The following is a 25,607-nucleotide window of genomic DNA, read 5'->3' on the forward strand; positions in this document are numbered from 1 at the left end:
ACACCCTTCAGTAACACCAGGACTGTTACAGTTACTATAAGACCATCACCCTACAATAACACTGATCAGGACTGTTACAGTTACTATAAGACCAACACCCTTCAGTAACACCAGGACTGTTACAGTTACTATAAGACCAACACCCTTCAGTAACACCAGGACTGTTACAGTTACTATAAGACCATCACCCTACAGTAACACTGACCAGGACTGTTACAGTTACTATAAGACCATCACCCTACAGTAACACCAGGACTGTTACAGTTACTATAAGACCATCACCCTACAGTAACACTGACCAGGACTGTTACTATAAGACCAACACCCTACAGTAACACTGACCAGGACTGTTACAGTAACTATAAGACCAATACCCTACAGTAACACTGACCAGGACTGTTACAGTTACTATAAGACCAGCACCCTTCAGTAACACTGACCAGGACTGTTACAGTTACTATAAGACCAACACCCTACAATAACACTGACCAGGACTGTTACAGTTACTATAAGACCAACACCCTACAGTAACACTGACCAGGACTGTTACAGTTACTATAAGACCAACACCCCACAATAACACTGAGCAGGACTGTTACAGTTACTATAAGACCATCACCCTACCATCACCCTACAGTAACACCAGGACTGTTACAGTTACTATAAGACCATCACCCTACAGTAACACCAGGACTGTTACAGTTACTATAAGACCATCACCCTACAGTAACACCAGGACTGTTACTATAAGACCAACACCCTACAGTAACACTGACCAGGACTGTTACAGTTACTATAAGACCAACACCCTACAGTAACACTGACCAAGACTGTTACAGTTACTATAAGACCAACACCCTACAGTAACACTGACCAGGACTGTTACAGTTACTATAAGACCAGCACCCTTCAGTAACACTGACCAGGACTGTTACAGTTACTATAAGACCAACACCCTACAATAACACTGATCAGGACTGTTACAGTTACTATAAGACCAACACCCTGCAGTAACACCAGGACTGTTACAGTTACTATAAGACCATCACCCTACAGTAACACCAGGACTGTTACAGTTACTATAAGACCATCACCCTACAGTAACACCAGGACTGTTACAGTTACTATAAGACCATCACCCTACCATCACCAATACAATTAGATGGGTTCTTGTGGTCTAAGAAGTCAGTCCCAAATGAAAAATGTATAGTATGATTGAGTTGTGTTGATACATGTATAGTCTGTACTAGTTATAATAATACCAGTATGTCCACAATAATAATACCAGGATGTCCACAATAATAATACCAGGATGTCCACAATAATAATACCAGGATGTCCACAATAATAATACCAGGATGTCCACAATAATAATACCAGGATGTCCACAATAATAATACCAGGATGTCCACAATAATAATACCAGGATGTCCACAATAATAATACCAGTATGTCCACAATAATAATACCAGTATGTCCACAATAATAATACCAGGATGTCCACAATAATAATACCAGGATGTCCACAATAATAATACCAGTATGTCCACAATAATAATACCAGGATGTCCACAATAATAATACCAGTATGTCCACAATAATAATACCAGGATGTCCACAAAGCTTGTACTCACATGTATCAAACAAATTCGTTTCAAATACAGGATGACATCATGACAAATACGTACAAGCAAATCAATTAATATTCCCTTCTGTACATCTTAACTTAAATCTTAATTTAGTTGATTTTTGTAGATCTTAATTTGGGCAATATATGTCAGTTAATTCATTATAATGTAGCTATTACAAATCAGTTAAAGAGTTGTCCAGGGAAATGTTTCTACTGCATTGTACTGTAAAGCAGTCCTGTCTGCCTGCTGTCAATCAGTGGTTTCTATAGTCAAGTTCCTCTGAGTCTCTCACGGAGTACCTTTATTAGAATCATCATCTGCATAAATTACAAACACACATTTGTAAACACTCCTCTTAACATCCCCCAGAGATACTAAGCTCTTTCTAAAATAGTTCAAAGCTAGTTTATAATCATGTTTTTAAATAGTGATTTGCAGTATCAAATAATCTGACTTTTCTTGTCTGTCACAGAGCAGTCCTGAAGCAATACAGATGTAGGCTCTTAATTTGACCACTCTTTGTTGCAGATGAGCTTTGTGATTTACATACATTCACTAAAAACCCACACTAACAGTTATATTAACAGTATTGCACTTTTCATGTAGCCTACTTTTGGCCAACCAAACCACTAATCAAGCAACATTATGGACTAAATGTTAAAATCCTGTTCCTGCAGGATTATTTTGCTGTGACAATACTGGTCAAATTAAGATCCTATATCTGTACACACACTGCAAATCTTCTAACAACAACATCACTTCTTCTAAATTCAGTTCTTCTTTGTCCTCTCACTTAAATCTGAAGTTCAGGACATAACTTTTGTACTTTCCAGAACCAATCATTTTTGGTCCAAAATGTTCAACCTGGTCATTTCCCATTTCTGAGTGGTTCACATAAGGTGTTCAGAAACCTGCTGTGGTCATATGATTGATGATAATACACTGCTAAAAATAAGGTGCTCTATGAGATGAGTCACTGAACCTTTCATGGTTCTATACAGCATCATTTCTTCTGGCAGTGAACCATGATTCAGACCTGCTTTGTTAGTGGTCCTTTTTTAACCGTCCCTTTAACATACAATAAGCCACACGATAAGTCCATTTCTTTCAGACTAAATAACATGATAAATACAGACAGTACAGCACTATTCAAGAAACATTTAACTACCTCAACATAACATCACAACTGGTACTTTAAACTAGCATCAAATAAACATCTTACTGTAATTCATATTCAGGGCATTTCACAATGATGAAATGTGCTACGGTTGTATACCTGATCCAGTTAACCTGAATACATGCGTTTCAGTTCACTACTGTAAAATATACCTTAGAACTACATCCAGTACTATGTGTACAGACTCTACCAGTATAACGTGATATTAGCTTCCATTTTCCCAGATGGATGTCCAATTAAATGTTCCCAACTGTGCTATTGTCAAGTTAGTAGGACTTTCTACGAAGCCCATATCTATGTGTTTATAACTGTGCTATTGTCAAGTTAGTAGGACTTTCTACGAAGCCCATATCTATGTGTTTATAACTGTGCTATTGTCAAGTTAGTAGGACTTTCTACGAAGCCCATATCTATGTGTTTATAACTGTGCTATTGTCAAGTTAGTAGGACTTTCTACGAAGCCCATATCTATGTGTTTATAACTGTGCTCATAACACATCATGACTGCATCAGAACTCACTATAAGCGTGTTCATAAACACATGAGAGATATGGATATAGTCTATATAAGAACAGTAGACAGATAGCAAGGCTGTTCTGAACAAGGATCCTGACAATGAACGAAGCTCCAATAGTAAGGCAGACATTTCCCTTATCGTTAAGTTAACCAGCGAACACATCAACTAGACATATGAAGGCTACATGTTGGGTGTCATTAAGAGGGATAGTTAAGTTCCCGTGGACGATAAAGGGCTAAAATACTATCTTATTCAATATTACTAACAGTGGTTTGAAGTCAAGCTTTTGTTTTTAAAATGTATCCTTTTGCTGAAGCTTAAGTTCTGAAGTTCTCTGAAATACCCTTCTACTCTCCTATGAGACTCCGGTATCTCCGTTCCCTTCCTTCATAGGCTGCATCCCGATTCTCTACCCTTCTTATTGAAAAGCATTGAATTGGTGGAAGCATCGATTGGGGAGAGTTTCGCAGAGAGATTTTCAGCTAATGTTCCAGAGAGTTTCACCTGGAGAGAATTGATGGTAGGCAGTGATCAAGAGGTGAAAGAAAGCACACGTGTTCAGGCAAGGTGCTGGTTAGCGGAGTAGAACACCTGTTTAGGCGAGGTGCTGGCTAGCGGAGTAGAACACCTGTTTAGGCGAGGTGCTGGTTAGCGGAGTAGAACACCTGTTTATGCGAGGTGCTGGCTAGCGGAGTAGAACACCTGTTTAGGCGAGGTGCTGGCTAGCGGAGTAGAACACCTGTTTATGCGAGGTGCTGGTTAGCGGAGTAGAACACCTGTTTATGCGAGGTGCTGGCTAGCGGAGTAGAACACCTGTTTAGGCGAGGTGCTGGCTAGCGGAGTAGAACACCTGTTTAGGCGAGGTGCTGGCTAGCGGAGTAGAACACCTGTTCAGGCGAGGTGCTGGCTAGCGGAGTAGAACACCTGTTTAGGCGAGGTGCTGGCTAGCGGAGTAGAACACCTGTTTAGGCGAGGTGCTGGCTAGCGGAGTAGAACACCTGTTTAGGCGAGGTGCTGGTTAGCGGAGTAGAACACCTGTTTAGGCGAGGTGCTGGCTAGCGGAGTAGAACACCTGTTTAGGCGAGGTGCTGGCTAGCGGAGCAGAACACCTGTTTAGGCGAGGTGCTGGTTAGCGGAGTAGAACACCTGTTTATGCGAGGTGCTGGCTAGCGGAGTAGAACACCTGTTTAGGCGAGGTGCTGGCTAGCAGAGTAGAACACCTGTTTAGGAGAGGTGCTGGCTAGCGGAGTAGAACACCTGTTTAGGCGAGGTGCTGGCTAGTGGAGTAGAACACCTGTTTAGGCGAGGTGCTGGCTAGCGGAGTAGAACACCTGTTTAGGAGAGGTGCTGGCTAGCAGAGTAGAACACCTGTTTAGGAGAGGTGCTGGCTAGCGGAGTAGAACACCTGTTTAGGCGAGGTGCTGGCTAGCGGAGTAGAACACCTGTTTAGGCGAGGTGCTGGCTAGCAGAGTAGAACACCTGTTTAGGCGAGGTGCTGGCTAGCGGAGTAGAACACCTGTTTAGGCGAGGTGCTGGCTAGCGGAGTAGAACACCTGTTTAGGCGAGGTGCTGGCTAGCGGAGTAGAACACTTGAAAAAGAAAAAGAGAGCTGCACACCCAGGGGCTCAGATGCAATAATTTAATATCCTAATAACCAACGTTTCGACAGACAAGCTGTCTTCATCAGGGTATAGTGACAAATGCAGTGATCAAGTGCACACTTCAGAAGAAGGATAGAGAAATGGATTGCAACCTTAGTTTCACCATCCCTCCCCCCTCACTACACTTCTACTCTCCTTGGCCTTCCCTAGTTTCACCCCAACATTTTAACTATCCCCACCCCCTTTCTAGCCGATCATGGGGTCGTCCCCACTGGGCGAGGCCAGCTCGGGGACACTAACGAAGGGCAGGTTCTTGGCGTTGTCCTCCCTGAGCGAGGTGGACTTGTTCCGGTGGGACACGGCGGTGAAGGCCAGATGGTCGTGCTCCAGTATAGCCAGGCGGTCCTGTGGTTTCTCCTTCTTCAGATAGAACATCTTCCTCAGGGTCTTCAGCTGCTGCAGCTCACAGAACGTCTCCAGGACCACCAGCATCACGACCAAGCCCAGGAGGAGGTAGACTGGAGAGAAAGAGAGAGAGAGAGAAAGAGAGAGAATCCATTAATATTGTCATTTGATCACTCTCCCTCCATGGTTCATATCCTCACATGCATAGTGTGATATAAATAGTGAATAGGCTATCTACAGCGCTCCTCTTCTCCAACTCATCACTGGCTCATTGAAACCCTCAGCTGACTCAGTTCATAGCATGGCAATCACAACCTCACAACATTGTTTGTTTTTCTATCTAACCACTAGGGGGAGGGAAAGGGCACTGATGAGCCCAGCAAGCAGTGTGTAATCAGTAAAAGGTTTTGGTGTTGGTTTTCCCAATAATAGATGAGCTAATTATTATCATGATCATTACTATGGTCATAATGATTTTTGAACTAGAATTTAGATCAACTAAAGTCTCTGAATAGCAGTAGCAGTCTACATTCATTTAGATGAAGCCTTTCTGTGTATTGATGAAGGACGAGGGGATGTTCAGGAAAGATATGGGAGGATTCTCCTGTCTCAGAGTCAGCCAAACTTCACAAACATGCCAGAAGTGCTGAGGGCAATCCAAATCAAATATACAGGACCCCCTACTAAGTTCAAAATCAGCCCTTTTCTCTCTTCTTAGCCAGTAGCTGTCTTCTCTTTCACAACAAAAGGCTTCTGGTTTGTGGCTTCTAAAGAGCAAGATGAGTCTGTCCAATAGCATCTAGAGCCTCAATACAAACTTGTCCAATAGCATCGAGAGCCTCAATACAAACTTGTCCAATAGCATCTAGAGCCTCACAACAAACCTGTCCAATAGCATCCAGAGCCTCAAGACAAACCTGTCCAATAACATCTAGAGCCTCAAGACAAACCTGTCCAATAGCATCTAGAGCCACAATACAAACTTGTCCAATAGCATCTAGAGCCTCACAACGAACCTGTCCAATAGCATCGAGAGCCTCAATACAAACTTGTTCAATAGAATCTAGAGCCTCAATACAAACTTGTCCAATAGCATCTAGAGCCTCACGACAAACCTGTCCAATAGCATCTAGAGCCTCACGACAAACTTGTCCAATAGCATCCAGAGCCTCACGACAAACCTGTCCAATAGCATCTAGAGCCTCAAGACAAACCTGTCCAATAGCATCCAGAGCCTCACAACGAACCTGTTAAATAGCATCCAGAACCTCACAACGAACCTGTCCAATAGCATCCTGAGCCTCAAGACAAACCTGTCCAATAGCATCCAGAGCCTCACAACGAACCTGTCCAATAGCATCCAGAACCTCACAACGAACCTGTCCAATAGCATCTAGATCCTCAAGACAAACCTGTCCAATAGCATCTAGAGCCTCAAGACAAACCTGTCCAATAGCATCTAGAGCCTCACAACGAACCTGTCCAATAGCATCCAGAACCTCACAACGAACCTGTCCAATAGCATCTAGATCCTCAAGACAAACCTGTCCAATAGCATCTAGAGCCTCAAGACAAACCTGTCCAATAGCATCCAGAACCTCACAACGAACCTGTCCAATAGCATCTAGATCCTCAAGACAAACCTGTCCAATAGCATCTAGAGCCTCAAGACAAACCTGTCCAATAGCATCTAGAGCCTCACAACGAACCTGTCCAATAGCATCCAGAACCTCACAACGAACCTGTCCAATAGCATCTAGATCCTCAAGACAAACCTGTCCAATAGCATCTAGAGCCTCAAGACAAACCTGTCCAATAGCATGTAGAGCCTCAAGACAAACATGTCCAATAGCATCCAGAGCCTCAAGACGAACCTGTCCAATGCTGAGCCTCAGTTCTGGATCATTCATCACCCCAGTTCTAGATCATTCATCACCCCAGTTCTAGATCATTCATCACCCCAGTTCTAGATCATTCATCACCCCAGTTCTAGATCATTCATCTCCCCAGTTCTGTATCATTCATCACCCCAGTTCTGGATCATTCATCACCCCAGTTCTAGATCATTCATCACCCCAGTTCTAGATCATTCATCACCCCAGTTCTAGATCATTCATCACCCCAGTTCTAGATCATTCATCACCCCAGTTCTAGATCATTCATCACCCCAGTTCTAGATCATTCATCACCCCAGTTCTATAAATATACAGGACCCCCTACTAAGTTCAAAATCAGCCTTTTTCTCTCTTCTTAGCCAGTAGCTGTCTTCTCTTTCACAACAAAAGGCTTCTGGTTTGTGGCTTCTAAAGAGCAAGATGAGTCTGTCCAATAGCATCTAGAGCCTCAATACAAAATTGTCCAATAGCATCTAGAGCCTCACAACAAACCTGTCCAATAGCATCCAGAGCCTCAAGACAAACCTGTCCAATAGCATCTAGAGCCTCAAGACAAACCTGTCCAATAGCATCTAGAGCCACAATACAAACTTGTCCAATAGCATCTAGAGCCTCACAACGAACCTGTCCAATAGCATCGAGAGCCTCAATACAAACTTGTCCAATAGCATCTAGAGCCTCAATACAAACTTGTCCAATAGCATCTAGAGCCTCACGACAAACCTGTCCAATAGCATCTAGAGCCTCAATACAAAATTGTCCAATAGCATCTAGAGCCTCACAACGAACCTGTTAAATAGCATCCAGAACCTCACAACGAACCTGTCCAATAGCATCCTGAGCCTCAAGACAAACCTGTCCAATAGAATCCAGAGCCTCAAAACGAACCTGTCCAAAAGCATCCAGAACCTCACAACGAACCTGTCCAATAGCATCTAGATCCTCAAGACAAACCTGTCCAATAGCATGTAGAGCCTCAAGACAAACATGTCCAATAGCATCCAGAGCCTCAAGACGAACCTGTCCAATGCTGAGCCTCAGTTCTGGATCATTCATCACCCCAGTTCTAGATCATTCATCACCCCAGTTCTAGATCATTCATCACCCCAGTTCTAGATCATTCATCACCCCAGTTCTAGATCATTCATCACCCCAGTTCTGTATCATTCATCACCCCAGTTCTGGATCATTCATCACCCCAGTTCTAGATCATTCATCACCCCAGTTCTAGATCATTCATCACCCCAGTTCTAGATCATTCATCACCACCAGTTCTATAAATATACAGGACCCCCTACTAAGTTCAAAATCAGCCTTTTTCTCTCTTCTTAGCCAGTAGCTGTCTTCTCTTTCACAACAAAAGGCTTCTGGTTTGTGGCTTCTAAAGAGCAAGATGAGTCTGTCCAATAGCATCTAGAGCCTCAATACAAACTTGTCCAATAGCATCTAGAGCCTCACAACAAACCTGTCCAATAGCATCCAGAGCCTCAATACAAACTTGTCCAATAGCATCTAGAGCCTCACAACGAACCTGTCCAATAGCATCGAGAGCCTCAATACAAACTTGTCCAATAGCATCTAGAGCCTCAATACAAACTTGTCCAATAGCATCTAGAGCCTCACAACAAACCTGTCCAATAGCATCCAGAGCCTCAAGACAAACCTGTCCAATAGCATCTAGAGCCTCAAGACAAACCTGTCCAATAGCATCCAGAGCCTCACAACGAACCTGTTAAATAGCATCCAGAACCTCACAACGAACCTGTCCAATAGCATCCTGAGCCTCAAGACAAACCTGTCCAATAGCATCCAGAGCCTCACAACGAACCTGTCCAATAGCATCCAGAACCTCACAACGAACCTGTCCAATAGCATCTAGATCCTCAAGACAAACCTGTCCAATAGCATCTAGAGCCTCAAGACAAACCTGTCCAATAGCATCTAGAGCCTCACAACGAACCTGTCCAATAGCATCCAGAACCTCACAACGAACCTGTCCAATAGCATCTAGATCCTCAAGACAAACCTGTCCAATAGCATCTAGAGCCTCAAGACAAACCTGTCCAATAGCATCGAGAGCCTCAATACAAACTTGTGCAATAGCATCTAGAGCCTCAATACAAAATTGTCCAATAGCATCTAGAGCCTCACAACAAACCTGTCCAATAGCATCCAGAGCCTCAAGACAAACCTGTCCAATAGCATCCAGAGCCTCAAGACAAACCTGTCCAATAGCATCTAGAGCCACAATACAAACTTGTCCAATAGCATCTAGAGCCTCACAACGAACCTGTCCAATAGCATCGAGAGCCTCAATACAAACTTGTCCAATAGCATCTAGAGCCTCAATACAAACTTGTCCAATAGCATCTAGAGCCTCACGACAAACCTGTCCAATAGCATCCAGAACCTCACAACGAACCTGTCCAATAGCATCTAGATCCTCAAGACAAACCTGTCCAATAGCATCGAGAGCCTCAATACAAACTTGTCCAATAGCATCTAGAGCCTCAATACAAAATTGTCCAATAGCATCTAGAGCCTCACAACAAACCTGTCCAATAGCATCCAGAGCCTCAAGACAAACCTGTCCAATAGCATCTAGAGCCTCAAGACAAACCTGTCCAATAGCATCTAGAGCCACAATACAAACTTGTCCAATAGCATCTAGAGCCTCACAACGAACCTGTCCAATAGCATCGAGAGCCTCAATACAAACTTGTCCAATAGCATCCAGAGCCTCACGACAAACCTGTCCAATAGCATCTAGAGCCTCAAGACAAACATGTCCAATAGCATCTAGAGCCTCACGACAAACTTGTCCAATAGCATCCAGAGCCTCACGACAAACCTGTCCAATAGCATCTAGAGCCTCAAGACAAACCTGTCCAATAGCATCCAGAGCCTCACAACGAACCTGTTAAATAGCATCTAGATCCTCAAGACAAACCTGTCCAATAGCATCCAGAGCCTCAAGACAAACATGTCCAATAGCATCCAGAGCCTCAAGACGAACCTGTCCAATGCTGAGCCTCAGTTCTGGATCATTCATCACCCCAGTTCTAGATCATTCATCACCCCAGTTCTAGATCATTCATCACCCCAGTTCTAGATCATTCATCTCCCCAGTTCTGTATCATTCATCACCCCAGTTCTGTATCATTCATCACCCCAGTTCTGGATCATTCATCACCCCAGTTCTGGATCATTCATCACCCCAGTTCTAGATCATTCATCACCCCAGTTCTAGATCATTCATCACCCCAGGTCTATAAATATACAGGACCCCCTACTAAGTTCAAAATCAGCCTTTTTCTCACTTCTTAGCCAGTAGCTGTCTTCTCTTTCACAACAAAAGGCTTTTGGACTGTGGCTTCTAAAGAGCAAGATGAGTCTGTGCAATAGCATCTAGAGCCTCAATACAAACTTGTCCAATAGCATCTAGAGCCTCACAACAAACCTGTCCAATAGCATCCAGAGCCTCAAGACAAACCTGTCCAATAGCATCTAGAGCCTCAAGACAAACCTGTCCAATAGCATCTAGAGCCACAATACAAACTTGTCCAATAGCATCTAGAGCCTCACGACAAACCTGTCCAATAGCATCTAGAGCCTCACGACAAACTTGTCCAATAGCATCCAGAGCCTCACGACAAACCTGTCAATAGCATCTAGAGCCTCAAGACAAACATGTCCAATAGCATCTAGAGCCTCAAGACAAACCTGTCCAATAGCATCCAGAGCCTCACAACGAACCTGTTAAATAGCATCCAGAACCTCACAACGAACCTGTCCAATAGCATCCTGAGCCTCAAGACAAACCTGTCCAATAGCATCCAGAGCCTCACAACAAACCTGTCCAATAGCATCCAGAACCTCACAACGAACCTGTCCAATAGCATCTAGATCCTCAAGACAAACCTGTCCAATAGCATCTAGAGCCTCAAGACAAACCTGTCCAATAGCATCTAGAGCCTCACAACGAACCTGTCCAATAGCATCCAGAACCTCACAACGAACCTGCCCAATAGCATCTAGATCCTCAAGACAAACCTGTCCAATAGCATCTAGAGCCTCAAGACAAACCTGTCCAATAGCATCGAGAGCCTCAATACAAACTTGTCCAATAGCATCTAGAGACTCAATACAAAATTGTCCAATAGCATCTAGAGCCTCACAACAAACCTGTCCAATAGCATCCAGAGCCTCAAGACAAACCTGTCCAATAGCATCTAGAGCCTCAAGACAAACCTGTCCAATAGCATCTAGAGCCACAATACAAACTTGTCCAATAGCATCTAGAGCCTCACAACGAACCTGTCCAATAGCATCGAGAGCCTCAATACAAACTTGTCCAATAGCATCTAGAGCCTCAATACAAACTTGTCCAATAGCATCTAGAGCCTCACGACAAACCTGTCCAATAGCATCTAGAGCCTCACGACAAACTTGTCCAATAGCATCCAGAGCCTCACGACAAACCTGTCCAATAGCATGTAGAGCCTCAAGACAAACATGTCCAATAGCATCTAGAGCCTCACAACGAACCTGTCCAATAGCATCGAGAGCCTCAAGACAAACCTGTCCAATAGCATCTAGAGCCACAATACAAACTTGTCCAATAGCATCTAGAGCCTCACAACGAACCTGTCCAATAGCATCCAGAGCCTCACGACAAACCTGTCCAATAGCATGTAGAGCCTCAAGACAAACATGTCCAATAGCATCTAGAGCCTCAAGAGAAACCTGTCCAATAGCATCCAGAGCCTCACAACGAACCTGTTAAATAGCATCCAGAACCTCACAACGAACCTGTCCAATAGCATCCTGAGCCTCAAGACAAACCTGTCCAATAGAATCCAGAGCCTCACAACGAACCTGTCCAATAGCATCCAGAACCTCACAATGAACCTGTCCAATAGCATCTAGATCCTCAAGACAAACCTGTCCAATAGCATCTAGAGCCTCAAGACAAACCTGTCCAATAGCATCTAGAGCCTCACAACGAACCTGTCCAATAGCATCCAGAACCTCACAACGAACCTGTCCAATAGCATCTAGATCCTCAAGACAAACCTGTCCAATAGCATCTAGAGCCTCAAGACAAACCTGTCCAATAGCATGTAGAGCCTCAAGACAAACATGTCCAATAGCATCCAGAGCCTCAAGACGAACCTGTCCAATGCTGAGCCTCAGTTCTGGATCATTCATCACCCCAGTTCTAGATCATTCATCACCCCAGTTCTAGATCATTCATCTCCCCAGTTCTGTATCATTCATCACCCCAGTTCTAGATCATTCATCACCCCAGTTCTAGATCATTCATCTCCCCAGTTCTGTATCATTCATCACCCCAGTTCTGGATCATTCATCACCCCAGTTCTAGATCATTCATCACCCCAGTTCTAGATCATTCATCACCCCAGTTCTATAAATATACAGGACCCCCTACTAAGTTCAAAATCAGCCTTTTTCTCTCTTCTTAGCCAGTAGCTGTCTTCTCTTTCACAACAAAAGGCTTCTGGTTTGTGGCTTCTAAAGAGCAAGATGAGTCTGTCCAATAGCATCTAGAGCCTCAATACAAACTTGTCCAATAGCATCTAGAGCCTCACAACAAACCTGTCCAATAGCATCCAGAGCCTCAAGACAAACCTGTCCAATAGCATCTAGAGCCTCAAGACAAACCTGTCCAATAGCATCCAGAGCCTCACAACGAACCTGTTAAATAGCATCCAGAACCTCACAACGAACCTGTCCAATAGCATCCTGAGCCTCAAGACAAACCTGTCCAATAGCATCCAGAGCCTCACAACGAACCTGTCCAATAGCATCCAGAACCTCACAACGAACCTGTCCAATAGCATCCAGAACCTCACAACGAAACTGTCCAATAGCATCTAGATCCTCAAGACAAACCTGTCCAATAGCATCTAGAGCCTCAAGACAAACCTGTCCAATAGCATCTAGAGCCTCACAACGAACCTGTCCAATAGCATCCAGAGCCTCACAACGAACCTGTCCAATAGCATCCAGAACCTCACAACGAAACTGTCCAATAGCATCTAGATCCTCAAGACAAACCTGTCCAATAGCATCTAGAGCCTCAAGACAAACCTGTCCAATAGCATCTAGAGCCTCACAACGAACCTGTCCAATAGCATCCAGAACCTCACAACGAACCTGTCCAATAGCATCTAGATCCTCAAGACAAACCTGTCCAATAGCATCTAGAGCCTCAAGACAAACCTGTCCAATAGCATCGAGAGCCTCAATACAAACTTGTCCAATAGCATCTAGAGCCTTAATACAAAATTGTCCAATAGCATCTAGAGCCTCAAGACAAACCTGTCCAATAGCATCTAGAGCCACAATACAAACTTGTCCAATAGCATCTAGAGCCTCACAACGAACCTGTCCAATAGCATCGAGAGCCTCAATACAAACTTGTCCAATAGCATCTAGAGCCTCAATACAAACTTGTCCAATAGCATCTAGAGCCTCACGACAAACCTGTCCAATAGCATCTAGAGCCTCACAACAAACTTGTCCAATAGCATCCAGAGCCTCACGACAAACCTGTCCAATAGCATCTAGAGCCTCAAGACAAACATGTCCAATAGCATCTAGAGCCTCAAGACAAACCTGTCCAATAGCATCCAGAGCCTCACAACGAACCTGTTAAATAGCATCCAGAACCTCACAACTAACCTGTCCAATAGCATCCTGAGCCTCAAGACAAACCTGTCCAATAGCATCCAGAGCCTCACAACGAACCTGTCCAATAGCATCCAGAACCTCACAACGAACCTGTCCAATAGCATCTAGATCCTCAAGACAAACCTGTCCAATAGCATCTAGAGCCTCAAGACAAACCTGTCCAATAGCATCTAGATTCTCACAACTAACCTGTCCAATAGCATCCAGAAACTCACAACGGACCTGTCCAATAGCATCTAGATCCTCAAGACAAACCTGTCCAATAGCATCTAGAGCCTCAAGACAAACCTGTCCAATAGCATCGAGAGCCTCAATACAAACTTGTCCAATAGCATCTAGAGCCTCAATACAAAATTGTCCAATAGCATCTAGAGCCTCACAACAAACCTGTCCAATAGCATCCAGAGCCTCAAGACAAACCTGTCCAATAGCATCTAGAGCCTCAAGACAAACCTGTCCAATAGCATTTAGAGCCACAATACAAACTTGTCCAATAGCATCTAGAGCCTCACAACGAACCTGTCCAATAGCATCGAGAGCCACAATACAAACTTGTCCAATAGCATCTAGAGCCTCAATACAAACTTGTCCAATAGCATCTAGAGCCTCACGACAAACCTGTCCAATAGCATCTAGAGCCTCACGACAAACTTGTCCAATAGCATCCAGAGCCTCACGACAAACCTGTCCAATAGCATCTAGAGCCTCAAGACAAACCTGTCCAATAGCATCTAGAGCCTCAAGACAAACCTGTCCAATAGCATCCAGAGCCTCACAACGAACCTGTCCAATAGCATCCAGAACCTCACAACGAACCTGTCCAATAGCATCTAGATCCTCAAGACAAACCTGTCCAATAGCATCTAGAGCCTCAAGACAAACCTGTCCAATAGCATCTAGAGCCTCACAACGAACCTGTCCAATAGCATCCAGAACCTCACAACGAACCTGTCCAATAGCATCTAGATCCTCAAGACAAACCTGTCCAATAGCATCTAGAGCCTCAAGACAAACCTGTCCAATAGCATCGAGAGCCTCAATACAAACTTGTCCAATAGCATCTAGAGCCTCAATACAAAATTGTCCAATAGCATCTAGAGCCTCACAACAAACCTGTCCAATAGCATCCAGAGCCTCAAGACAAACCTGTCCAATAGCATCTAGAGCCTCAAGACAAACCTGTCCAATAGCATCTAGAGCCACAATACAAACTTGTCCAATAGCATCTAGAGCCTCACAACGAACCTGTCCAATAGCATCGAGAGCCTCAATACAAACTTGTCCAATAGCATCTAGAGCCTCAATACAAACCTGTCCAATAGCATCTAGAGCCTCAAGACAAACCTGTCCAATAGCATCCAGAGCCTCACAACGAACCTGTCCAATAGCATCCAGAACCTCACAACGAACCTGTCCAATAGCATCTAGATCCTCAAGACAAACCTGTCCAATAGCATCTAGAGCCTCAAGACAAACCTGTCCAATAGCATCTAGAGCCTCACAACGAACCTGTCCAATAGCATCCAGAACCTCACAACGAACCTGTCCAATAGCATCTAGATCCTCAAGACAAACCTGTCCAATAGCATCCAGAGCCTCAAGACGAACCTGTCCAATAGCATCCAGAGCCTCAAGACGAACCTGTCCAATGCTGAGCCTCAGTTCTGGATCATTCATCACCCCAGTTCTAGATCATTCATCACCCCAGTTCTAGATCATTCATCACCCCAGTTCTAGATCATTCATCTCCCCAGTTCTAGATCATTCATCACCCCAGTTCTGTATCATTCATCACCCCAGTTCTGGATCATTCATCACCCCAGTTCTAGATCATTCATCACCCCAGTTCTGGATCATTCATCACCCCAGTTCTGGATCATTCATCACCCCAGTTCTGGATCATTCATCACCCCAGTTCTGGATCATTCATCACCCCAGTTCTGGATCATTCATCACCCCAGTTCTGGATCATTCATCACCCCAGTTCTGGATCATTTATCACCCCAGTTCTGGATCATTCATCACCCCAGTTCTGGATCATTCATCACCCCAGTTCTAGATCATTCATCACCCCAGTTCTAGATCATTCATCACCCCAGTTCTAGATCATTCATCACCCCAGTTCTAGATCATTCATCACCCCAGTTCTGGATCATTCATCTCCCCAGTTCTGGATCATTCATCACCCCAGTTCTGGATCATTCATCACCCCAGTTCTGGATCATTCATCACCCCAGTTCTGGATCATTCATCACCCCAGTTCTGGATAATTTATCACCCCAGTTCTGGATCATTCATCACCCCAGTTCTAGATCATTTCTCTCCCCAGTTCTGGATCATTCATCACCCCAGTTCTGGATCATTTATCACCCCAGTTCTGGATCATTCATCACCCCAGTTCTAGATCATTCATCTCCACAGTTCTGGAACATTCATCTCCCCAGTTCTGGATCATTCATCACCCCAGTTCTGGATCATTTATCACCCCAGTTCTGGATCATTTATCACCCCAGTTCTAGATCATTCATCACCCCAGTTCTGGATCATTTATCACCCCAGTTCTGGATCATTTATCACCCCAGTTCTGGATCATTTATCACCCTAGTTCTGGATCATTTATCACCCCAGTTCTGGATCATTCATCACCCCAGTTCTGGATCATTCATCACCCCAGTTCTGGATCATTCATCACCCCAGTTCTGGATCATTTATCACCCCAGTTCTGGATCATTCATCACCCCAGTTCTGGATCATTCATCACCCCAGTTCTGGATCATTCATCACCCCAGTTCTGGATCATTTATCACCCCAGTTCTGGATCATTCATCACCCCAGTTCTGGATCATTTATCAATCTCTCATGGACTCTTGGAAGACCGGCACCTATTGTGGGCTAAAAGAAATTCAAGCAAACAAATGTGAACACTTACCAGTGATGCCCACTTTATAGATCTGTCTGAACCTCTGGTTGAAGGACTCTCCTGGTACGTAATCTCCCAGTCCGATGGTACTGAGAGATATAAAACAGAAGTAGAAACTCTCCAGGAAGTTCCAGTTCTCCTCTAGGGAGGAGAAGATGGCCGCCGGGATGAGGAAGAAACAGGAAGCAGCCAGGATGGCGAGGAGCGTGGCGTGGACCATGGCTACCAAAGGTTTGGACAGGCCCCAGCGGGTGGACACATACATGACGGGCCGGCGTGTGCTGAAGATCATGATGCGTTGGACCACGGCGGTGAGGAAGAGGAGGGTGAAGGGGATGCCGAGCACAGAGTAGACGATACAAAAAGCTTTTCCCCCGTCGGAGAGCGGAGCGGTGTGACCGTATCCTGGAGGAAACACAAAGCAGTGTTTAATTCATATTATGATCCATGTTAAAGTACAGCATTATCTAACGACATGTTAATACAATATTGATATTAGTTAAGACCAACCTTAATACAAAGTGTTACCTACTTCCCAAATATTTGCATCACCTTTTTCATCTACACGTTCAAGGCAGTAGTAGTGATGACAGTAGTCTACTGCCCAGCTGAACCACATTACAAGGTAGTAGTAGTGATGACAGTAGTCTACTGCCCAGCTGAACCACATTACAAGGCAGTAGTAGTGATGACAGTAGTCTACTGTCCAGCTGAACCACATTACAAGGTAGTAGTAGTGATGACAGTAGTCTACTGCCCAGCTGAACCACATTACAAGGTAGTAGTAGTGATGACAGTAGTCTACTGCCCAGCTGAACCACATTACAAGGTAGTAGTAGTGATGACAGTAGTCTACTGCCCAGCTGAACCACATTACAAGGTAGTAGTAGTGATGACAGTAGTCTACTGCCCAGCTGAACCACATTACAAGGCAGTAGTAGTGATGACAGTAGTCTACTGCCCAGCTGAACCACATTACAAGGCAGTAGTAGTGATGACAGTAGTCTACTGTCCAGCTGAACCACATTACAAGGTAGTAGTAGTGATGACAGTAGTCTACTGCCCAGCTGAACCACATTACAAGGTAGTAGTAGTGATGACAGTAGTCTACTGTCCAGCTGAACCACATTACAAGGCAGTAGTAGTGATGACAGTAGTCTACTGCCCAGCTGAACCACATTACAAGGTAGTAGTAGTGATGACAGTAGTCTACTGCCCAGCTGAACCACATTACAAGGTAGTAGTAGTGATGACAGTAGTCTACTGCCCAGCTGAACCACATTACAAGGTAGTAGTAGTGATGACAGTAGTTTACTGCCCAGCTGAACCACATACAAGGCAGTAGTAGTGATGACAGTAGTCTACTGTCCAGCTGAACCACATTACAAGGCAGTAGTAGTGATGACAGTAGTCTACTGCCCAGCTGAACCACATTACAAGGCAGTAGTAGTGATGACAGTAGTCTACTGCCCAGCTGAACCACATTACAAGGCAGTAGTAGTGATGACAGTAGTCTACTGTCCAGCTGAACCACATTACAAGGCAGTAGTAGTGATGACAGTAGTCTACTGTCCAGCTGAACCACATTACAAGGTAGTAGTAGTGATGACAGTAGTCTACTGCCCAGCTGAACCACATACAAGGTAGTAGTAGTGATGACAGTAGTCTACTGTCCAGCTGAACCACATTACAAGGCAGTAGTAGTGATGACAGTAGTCTACTGCCCAGCTGAACCACATTACAAGGCAGTAGTAGTGATGACAGTAGTCTACTGTCCAGCTGAACCACATTACAAGGCAGTAGACAAAACAACACAATCTAGAGGGTTGGGAACTCTGTTCTGTAGCTCATGGCACTCACACCAGAAGGTGACATTAAAGGGGAAATCTGTAGTTGCTACATCCATTTTTGGACCTAAATGAATGATACAGGTAACTGCCAAAAATAAAGGAAACACCAACATAAAGAGTCTTAATAGGGTGTTGGGTCAAAATGAGCCAGAACAGCTTCAATGTGCCTTGGCATAGATTCTACAATATTCTGGAACTCAATGGGAGGGATGCGACACCATTGTCCACAAGAAAGTCCATAATTTGTGTTCAGTTTGTGTTCAATCTGGCGGCTGAGACACACACACCCACACACACACACACACATACATAAACACACCATTTAAGCCCTCTATGCTCCTTTCAGACCCCTTTTTCAAAGTCACTGAATCTCTTCTTCTAGCCATTGTAGTCTAAATAATGGGCAACTGGGAATTTTTATACATGACCCTAAGCATGATGGAATGTTAATTGCTTAATAAACTCAAGAATCACACCTGCGTGGAAGCACCTGCTTTCACTATAATTCATATCCCTCATTTACTCAAGTGTTACCTATATCTACCCATTGATTCTTCAGAACCCCAAATAGAAACGTGTTTTAATCCAATTATTTATAACAATGTAAATGTAAACAAACACTATATAGCCTCAAAACATGGTTAAAACGTTACGTTTGATTTCATGGATGACCAGTCCTTCTATCCATCGCTCTGTCTATGAAGTTGAGAGTGGTTACATTTCTCCAGCCACATCTCTGACCTTTTTACCAAAACAGTAGTGTGGTGCCCGTTTTGGTATTGTTCTACCTCTAGATTGCCCCTTTAAAGAAAAGAGCATGTAGCATGTTTTGGTTGAAGTGTTCCTATCATGAGTGTTCAAAATGCCATGGCCCTCCAATACAGTCATGGAAAACTAGGCTAGTTCATGTCAGAGTAGGGCTACCATGAAGTCAAAATGGATAGAGAGTTATGTTAGGAATCAATCCCTGCAGTAAAATGAAGCAATGCCTGTTTAGAAGGGAGCCCCAGTGTGGTGACATCAGCGGATATTAAACCAATTGGATTCACAGTCTACTTACGTGTTGTCTGTTTAAGATGACCAGTTCTGTGCTCTGTTTAAGATGACCAGTTCTGTGGTCTGTTTAAGATGACCAGTTCTGTGGTCTGTTTAAGATGACCGGTTCTGTGGTCTGTTTAAGATGACCAGTTCTGTGGTCTGTTTAAGAGGACCAGTTCTGTGGTCTGTTTAAGATGACCGGTTCTGTGGTCTGTTTAAGATGACCAGTTCTGTGGTCTGTTTAAGATGACCGGTTCTGTGGTCTGTTTAAGATGACCAGTTCTGTGGTCTGTGCTCTGTTTAAGATGACCAGTTCTGTGGTCTATTTAAGATTCCCAGTTCTGTGGTCTGTTTAAGATGACCAGTTCTGTGGTCTATTTAAGATTCCCAGTTCTGTGGTCTGTTTAAGATGACCAGTTCTGTGGTCTATTTAAGATTCCCAGTTCTGTTGTCTATTTAAGATGACCGGTTCTGTGGTCTATTTAAGATGACCAGTTCTGTGGTCTATTTAAGATGACCGGTTCTGTGGTCTGTTTAAGATGACCAGTTCTGTGGTCTGTTTAAGATGACCAGTTCTGTGGTCTGTTTAAGATGACCAGTTCTGTGGTCTATTTAAGATGACCAGTTCTGTGGTCTGTTTAAGATGACCGGTTCTGTGGTCTGTTTAAGATGACCAGTTCTGTGGTCTGTTTAAGATGACCAGTTCTGTGGTCTGTGCTCTGTTTAAGATGACCAGTTCTGTGGTCTATTTAAGATTCCCAGTTCTGTGGTCTGTTTAAGATGAGCAGTTCTGTGGTCTATTTAAGATTCCCAGTTCTGTTGTCTATTTAAGATGACCGGTTCTGTGGTCTATTTAAGATGACCAGTTCTGTGGTCTATTTAAGATGACCGGTTCTGTGGTCTGTTTAAGATGACCAGTTCTGTGGTCTGTTTAAGATGACCAGTTCTGTGGTCTGTGCTCTGTTTAAGATGACCAGTTCTGTGGTCTATTTAAGATGACCGGTTCTGTGGTCTGTTTAAGATGACCAGTTCTGTGGTCTGTTTAAGATGACCAGTTCTGTGGTCTGTTTAAGATGACCAGTTCTGTGCTCTGTTTAAGATGACCAGTTCTGTGGTCTGTTTAAGATGACCAGTTCTGTGGTCTGTTTAAGATTCCCAGTTCTGTGGTCTATTTAAGATTCCCAGTTCTGTGGTCTGTTTAAGATTCCCAGTTCTGTGGTCTATTTAAGATTCCCAGTTCTGTGGTCTGTTTAAGATGACCAGTTCTGTGGTCTATTTAAGATTCCCAGTTCTGTGGTCTATTTAAGATTCCCAGTTCTGTGGTCTGTTTAAGATTCCCAGTTCTGTGGTCTATTTAAGATTCCCAGTTCTGTGGTCTGTTTAAGATGACCAGTTCTGTGGTCTGTTTAAGATGACCAGTTCTGTGGTCTGTGCTCTGTTTAAGATGACCAGTTCTGTGGTCTATTTAAGATTCCCAGTTCTGTGGTCTATTTAAGATTCCCAGTTCTGTGGTCTGTTTAAGATTCCCAGTTCTGTGGTCTATTTAAGATTCCCAGTTCTGTGGTCTGTTTAAGATGACCAGTTCTGTGGTCTATTTAAGATTCCCAGTTCTGTGGTCTATTTAAGATGACCGGTTCTGTGGTCTATTTAAGATGACCGGTTCTGTGGTCTGTTTAAGATGACCGGTTCTGTGGTCTGTTTAAGATGACCAGTTCTGGGGTTCTATTTTGATCAGTTCTGTGTTCCATGCAATAATGGCTCTATATAATAATGTATGCCTTGCATTTGTTCTGGATTTGGGACTATGAAAAGACCCCTGGTGGCATGTCTGGTGGGGTACGTGTGTGCATCAGAGCTGTGCATAAGTTGACTATGCAAACAATTAGGATTTTTCAACACATTAATGTTTCTTGTAAAAAATAAGAAGTGATGCAGCCCGTCTCTCCTCAACTCTTAGCCAAGAGAGACTGGCATGCATTTGATTAATATTAGCCATCTGATTACAATGAAGAGCAAGACAAGCTGCTCTGTTCTGGGCCAGCTGCAGCTTAACTGTACTACAGAGTATGTTGTCCATTTAAGTTTTTGTCTCTGGCTCTTATGATATCAGATTCAGAATGAATAATAACAAGGTTTGTGGTAGTTTGAAAGGGTTTCCAATTCACATGACCCGGCAAGAAACCCCCAGCCCTATAGTCATAACACAGATGAAAAGGAAATAATAAACATGTTCTGTCATGGCCTACAAATAGGACCCAGAGTTTTACCTGACCAGGTCATGAGATCAGGGGGGAGGGTGTGGCGGAGCATAATTGTTTTTGGCCTGCGCTACAAGCTCATACAGGACTAGTAAAAGGCACCGTGCGCTACTTTTGATTTAAAAAATATCGTACTTTTTAAAATTCATTTTTTCTTTATTATTCTGATGTGTCAGGGGGTGCTGCAGCACAGCTATGCAGACATCTATTTTGGGGGGTTGGCCTATATAGTAGGCCTTTGTTGTGTGCAATGTCTGCATTGGGGGCATATATGTATTGTCATCACTGAGCTGAGTTCAGGTAACATAGCCAGGTGTTACTTGGGTGTACAGTGTCTCGATAGTGTACATGTCAGTGTCACAGGCAACAAAACGCAAACTGCTTTCAGGTCGTGTGCCTAGTTACAAGAAGGTTATGACAATAATGAACTGTATAACCATCATCCATAACTACATAAGCAAGCAACTCCCTTATTTTTCCGAAAATAGATATATTAAGAGCAACACATTGCTGAACGTCACCTATTCATTTCTGGGTGCGATGTCATTGCGCCAACGTAGAACGAGCTATGACGCGCAGCCTGCATCACCTCCAGCCAGCCCACCCCTAGATGGCTGAAATGCAGTACACTTTAATAGGCCAATGACGGACTCACCTGTGGTAGACAATACAGTACTGGCGAAAAAGAGCGAGGAGGTGAAGTCCCAGTTCCAATTTGCCGATGCGTTATTGAGAATGGACACTCCATAGTTACTGGCCTCGAGCGCTTTCTCCAAAAACTTCTCAAGGCGTTCTTCCGACAGACATTCGTGGTCCTGGAGGAACAGTTTTTTGATGGTTCGTAACTCCTGTCTTAGACGGTCTTCATAAGGCAGTTCCACCGATGAAAAGACAACAGCTCCGAATATAAGATAAAGAATATATCCCAAGACTAGAAGCACAAAATACCATGTCGATTTGTGACTTTGTATCAACCGCACACACGAATTGCTAGTTAGAGATTGTAGCATTTTCCAAGAGTTGTTGAAACCTCAATGTGTTACAGTTTATACTCTTGACATAAACAATGAATAGTTTATAGACGCTAAAATAGTAACAACGTCGACTAAAATACAATGTAGCTTATTTCTAGTTCAACTACGACCAAAAGCACGCATGTGAGAATCGTGACTCTATACGTTTTGGTTTATTTTCCGTCTCCTCTCTGCCTGTCCTCTGTATATTCTGTTCACTTTCACCGAGAAGGGTCGTTCTGCTGCTGAGAAGAGGATGATGTGGCGGCGGAGGATGCCGGGACTATGTTACGTCAGTCTGTTCCCCTCTTCTCTGCTTCTAGGTGAAACACATCGAAACAGACACGTGGGCGTAGAGAGCTAGTATATTGCACCTCTTTGTCTGTAGTCATTGTTCACGAAGGTAACATACGATCAGTGAGAAAGCCAAGGGTGTAGTGAAACCACACCGTTTCCTAAGATTACATCCTATTGCTGAAAGTGACATTGGGGGGTTGACTGTTGACTGTGAGTTAACTCTTACCAAAGAGACAGACAGACATAAGAGCAATGCATTAGAGGGACAACTTTATTATTTTAGTAGGCTGTGCTGTGGCCTGTCTCACCCCTCTTCCAATAGACTACCAATGTGTATGTGTGTGTGTATGTCCAGACAAGTTTGTTTATTTGTCATATACACTGTATATACTGTAGATGGAGTAGATGGAGTACAAGGTGCAATGAAATGCTTTATTGCAGGTTCACCCATAAATCAAACAACATTTTATTGGTCACACAAACATGGTTTGCAGATGTTATTGGAGTGTGGTGAAATGCTTGTACTTCTAGTTCTAACAGTGCAGTAATATCTAACAACAACCTAATACACACAAATCGAGGTAAAGGGGTGGAATAGCTGCAGGAAGTAGAGGTGCTGAGGGTGCTGCTGCTACCCCTGATAAATAGTAATAAAAATGTGTATATATATATATTTTTTTTTTTTAAATCAACAAAAATTATCTTCAGCACCATCTGCGTCCCCGTCACTGTCCCAGACCCCGTCCCCATCGACAGCATTTGAATATGAATAAGAGGCCAGTTGTCAAATTGGCTTCTTTCCAGATTCTGTATTGCGTAATGTTTTATGCACTTTGACCTGCAGTGCAACTTAACAATCTAAGGCTGCGTTTACACAGGCAGCCCAATTCTGATATTTCTTTCCTCTAATTGTTATTTTGACAAATCACATCAGATTGTTTCTTTTTCAGAGCTGATCTGATTGGTCAAAAAGACCAATTAGTGAAAAATATCAAAATTGGGCTGCCTGTGTAAACACAGCCTATGAGACTTAATAGTTTTTTGCTCTTTTAAGATAAATGGATAGGCCTTCTTATGGAATCTATTTGACCAGGCTCACAATCTAATGCTCTATGTACACTACCCTACTAACATTGTTACTTTCTTATGATAAGCTCAAATCCACCAGCTCTTCTCATTCTCTCATTCACCTTTCCTCCACTACTTGTCTTTTCTTCCACTATCCCCTCAACACCTTTCTCATTTCAACGCAAGCTGGCAAAGTGTCTCTATGGAAACAACCTTTACAGAGTTCCTAGACTGGCACCAGATGTTGTGTACTGACTGACCACATCTCCCTGACTGCAGCACTCCACTCTGCTGTGTGTGTAAGTGTGTGTGCGTGTACATGTGTGTGTGTGATTACATTTATTTTAACAGTTTCTCATGAGATACGTCTCGTCAACAGTGTAGTTTAGCTACAGTATGTAGAGGCAAGGACATGAACAATTAGTTAGGAGGTTGAGAGATTAGGGACCTATCTAGCTGGCTAGCTAAAGACAACTTTATACAAAGTAGGTGGCTAGTATTGTTTTATTTCTTCATCAAGAAGGAATCAATCAGTTACATTGCTTGACCACATTCATTTCAAATCAAATCACATTTTATTAGTCACATGCGCCGAATACAACAGGTACCAACAATGCAGTTTAAAGAAAAAATAAGAAGAAATACAAAAGATAATAACAAATAAAAGTAACAAGTAATTAAAGAGCAGCAGTAAAATAACAATAGCGAGACTATATGCAGGGGGATACCGGTACAGAGTCAATGTGCGGGGGCACTGGTCAGTCGAGGTAATTGAGGTAAAATGTACATGTAGGTACAGTTATTAAAGTGACTATGCACAGATGATAACAGAGAGTAGCAGTGGTGTAAAAAGGGAGGGGGGTTAATTTAATGCAAATAGTCTGGGTAGACATTTGATTAGATGTTCAGGAGTCTTATGGCTTGGGGGTAGAAGCTGTTTAGAAGCCTCTTAGACCTAGACTTGGCGCTCCGGTCCCGCTTGCCGTGCAGTAGCAGAGAGAACAGTCTATGACTGGGGTGGCTGGAGTCTTTGACAATTTTTAGGGTCTTCCTCTGTTACCGCCTGGTATAGAGGTCCTGGATGGCAGGAAGCTTTGCCCCAGTGATGTACTGGGCCGTACGCACTACCCTCTGTAGTGCCTTGCGGTCGGAGGCCGAGCAGTTGCAATACCAGGCAGTGATGCAACCAGTCAACCAACCAGTCTCAATGGTGCAGCTGT

General features: G+C 43.6%; 1 protein-coding gene across 1 annotated transcript; it reads right to left on the reverse strand.

Moving 5' to 3' along the window:
* Positions 1-4,722: 4,722 nt before the first annotated feature.
* Positions 4,723-23,430, reverse strand: LOC135511857 (potassium channel subfamily K member 1-like). The gene is made up of 3 exons (XM_064933346.1): positions 22,665-23,430; positions 16,873-17,268; positions 4,723-5,444 (listed from the first exon to the last, which is right to left on the reverse strand). The coding sequence occupies exons 1-3, from the start codon at positions 23,017-23,019 to the stop codon at positions 5,173-5,175; spliced, it is 1,023 nt and encodes a 340-aa protein (XP_064789418.1). The 5' UTR covers positions 23,020-23,430; the 3' UTR covers positions 4,723-5,172.
* Positions 23,431-25,607: the final 2,177 nt, after the last annotated feature.

Source organism: Oncorhynchus masou, chromosome 24 (genome assembly GCF_036934945.1).
Source record: "Oncorhynchus masou masou isolate Uvic2021 chromosome 24, UVic_Omas_1.1, whole genome shotgun sequence".
In the NCBI taxonomy this organism is placed as follows: Eukaryota; Metazoa; Chordata; class Actinopteri; order Salmoniformes; family Salmonidae; genus Oncorhynchus; species Oncorhynchus masou.

Bases quoted from the DNA above. Each gene is read 5' to 3' on its own strand.
- LOC135511857 (XM_064933346.1), bottom strand. From the start codon at position 23,019: ATGCTACAATCTCTAACTAGCAATTCGTGTGTGCGGTTGATACAAAGT. The intron at 17,269-22,664 runs GTGAGTCCGTCA...TGTTTCCTCCAG, and splicing joins TACTGTATTGTCTACCACAG to GATACGGTCACACCGCTCCG. The intron at 5,445-16,872 runs GTAAGTGTTCAC...CTTTCTCTCCAG, and splicing joins CTATAAAGTGGGCATCACTG to TCTACCTCCTCCTGGGCTTG.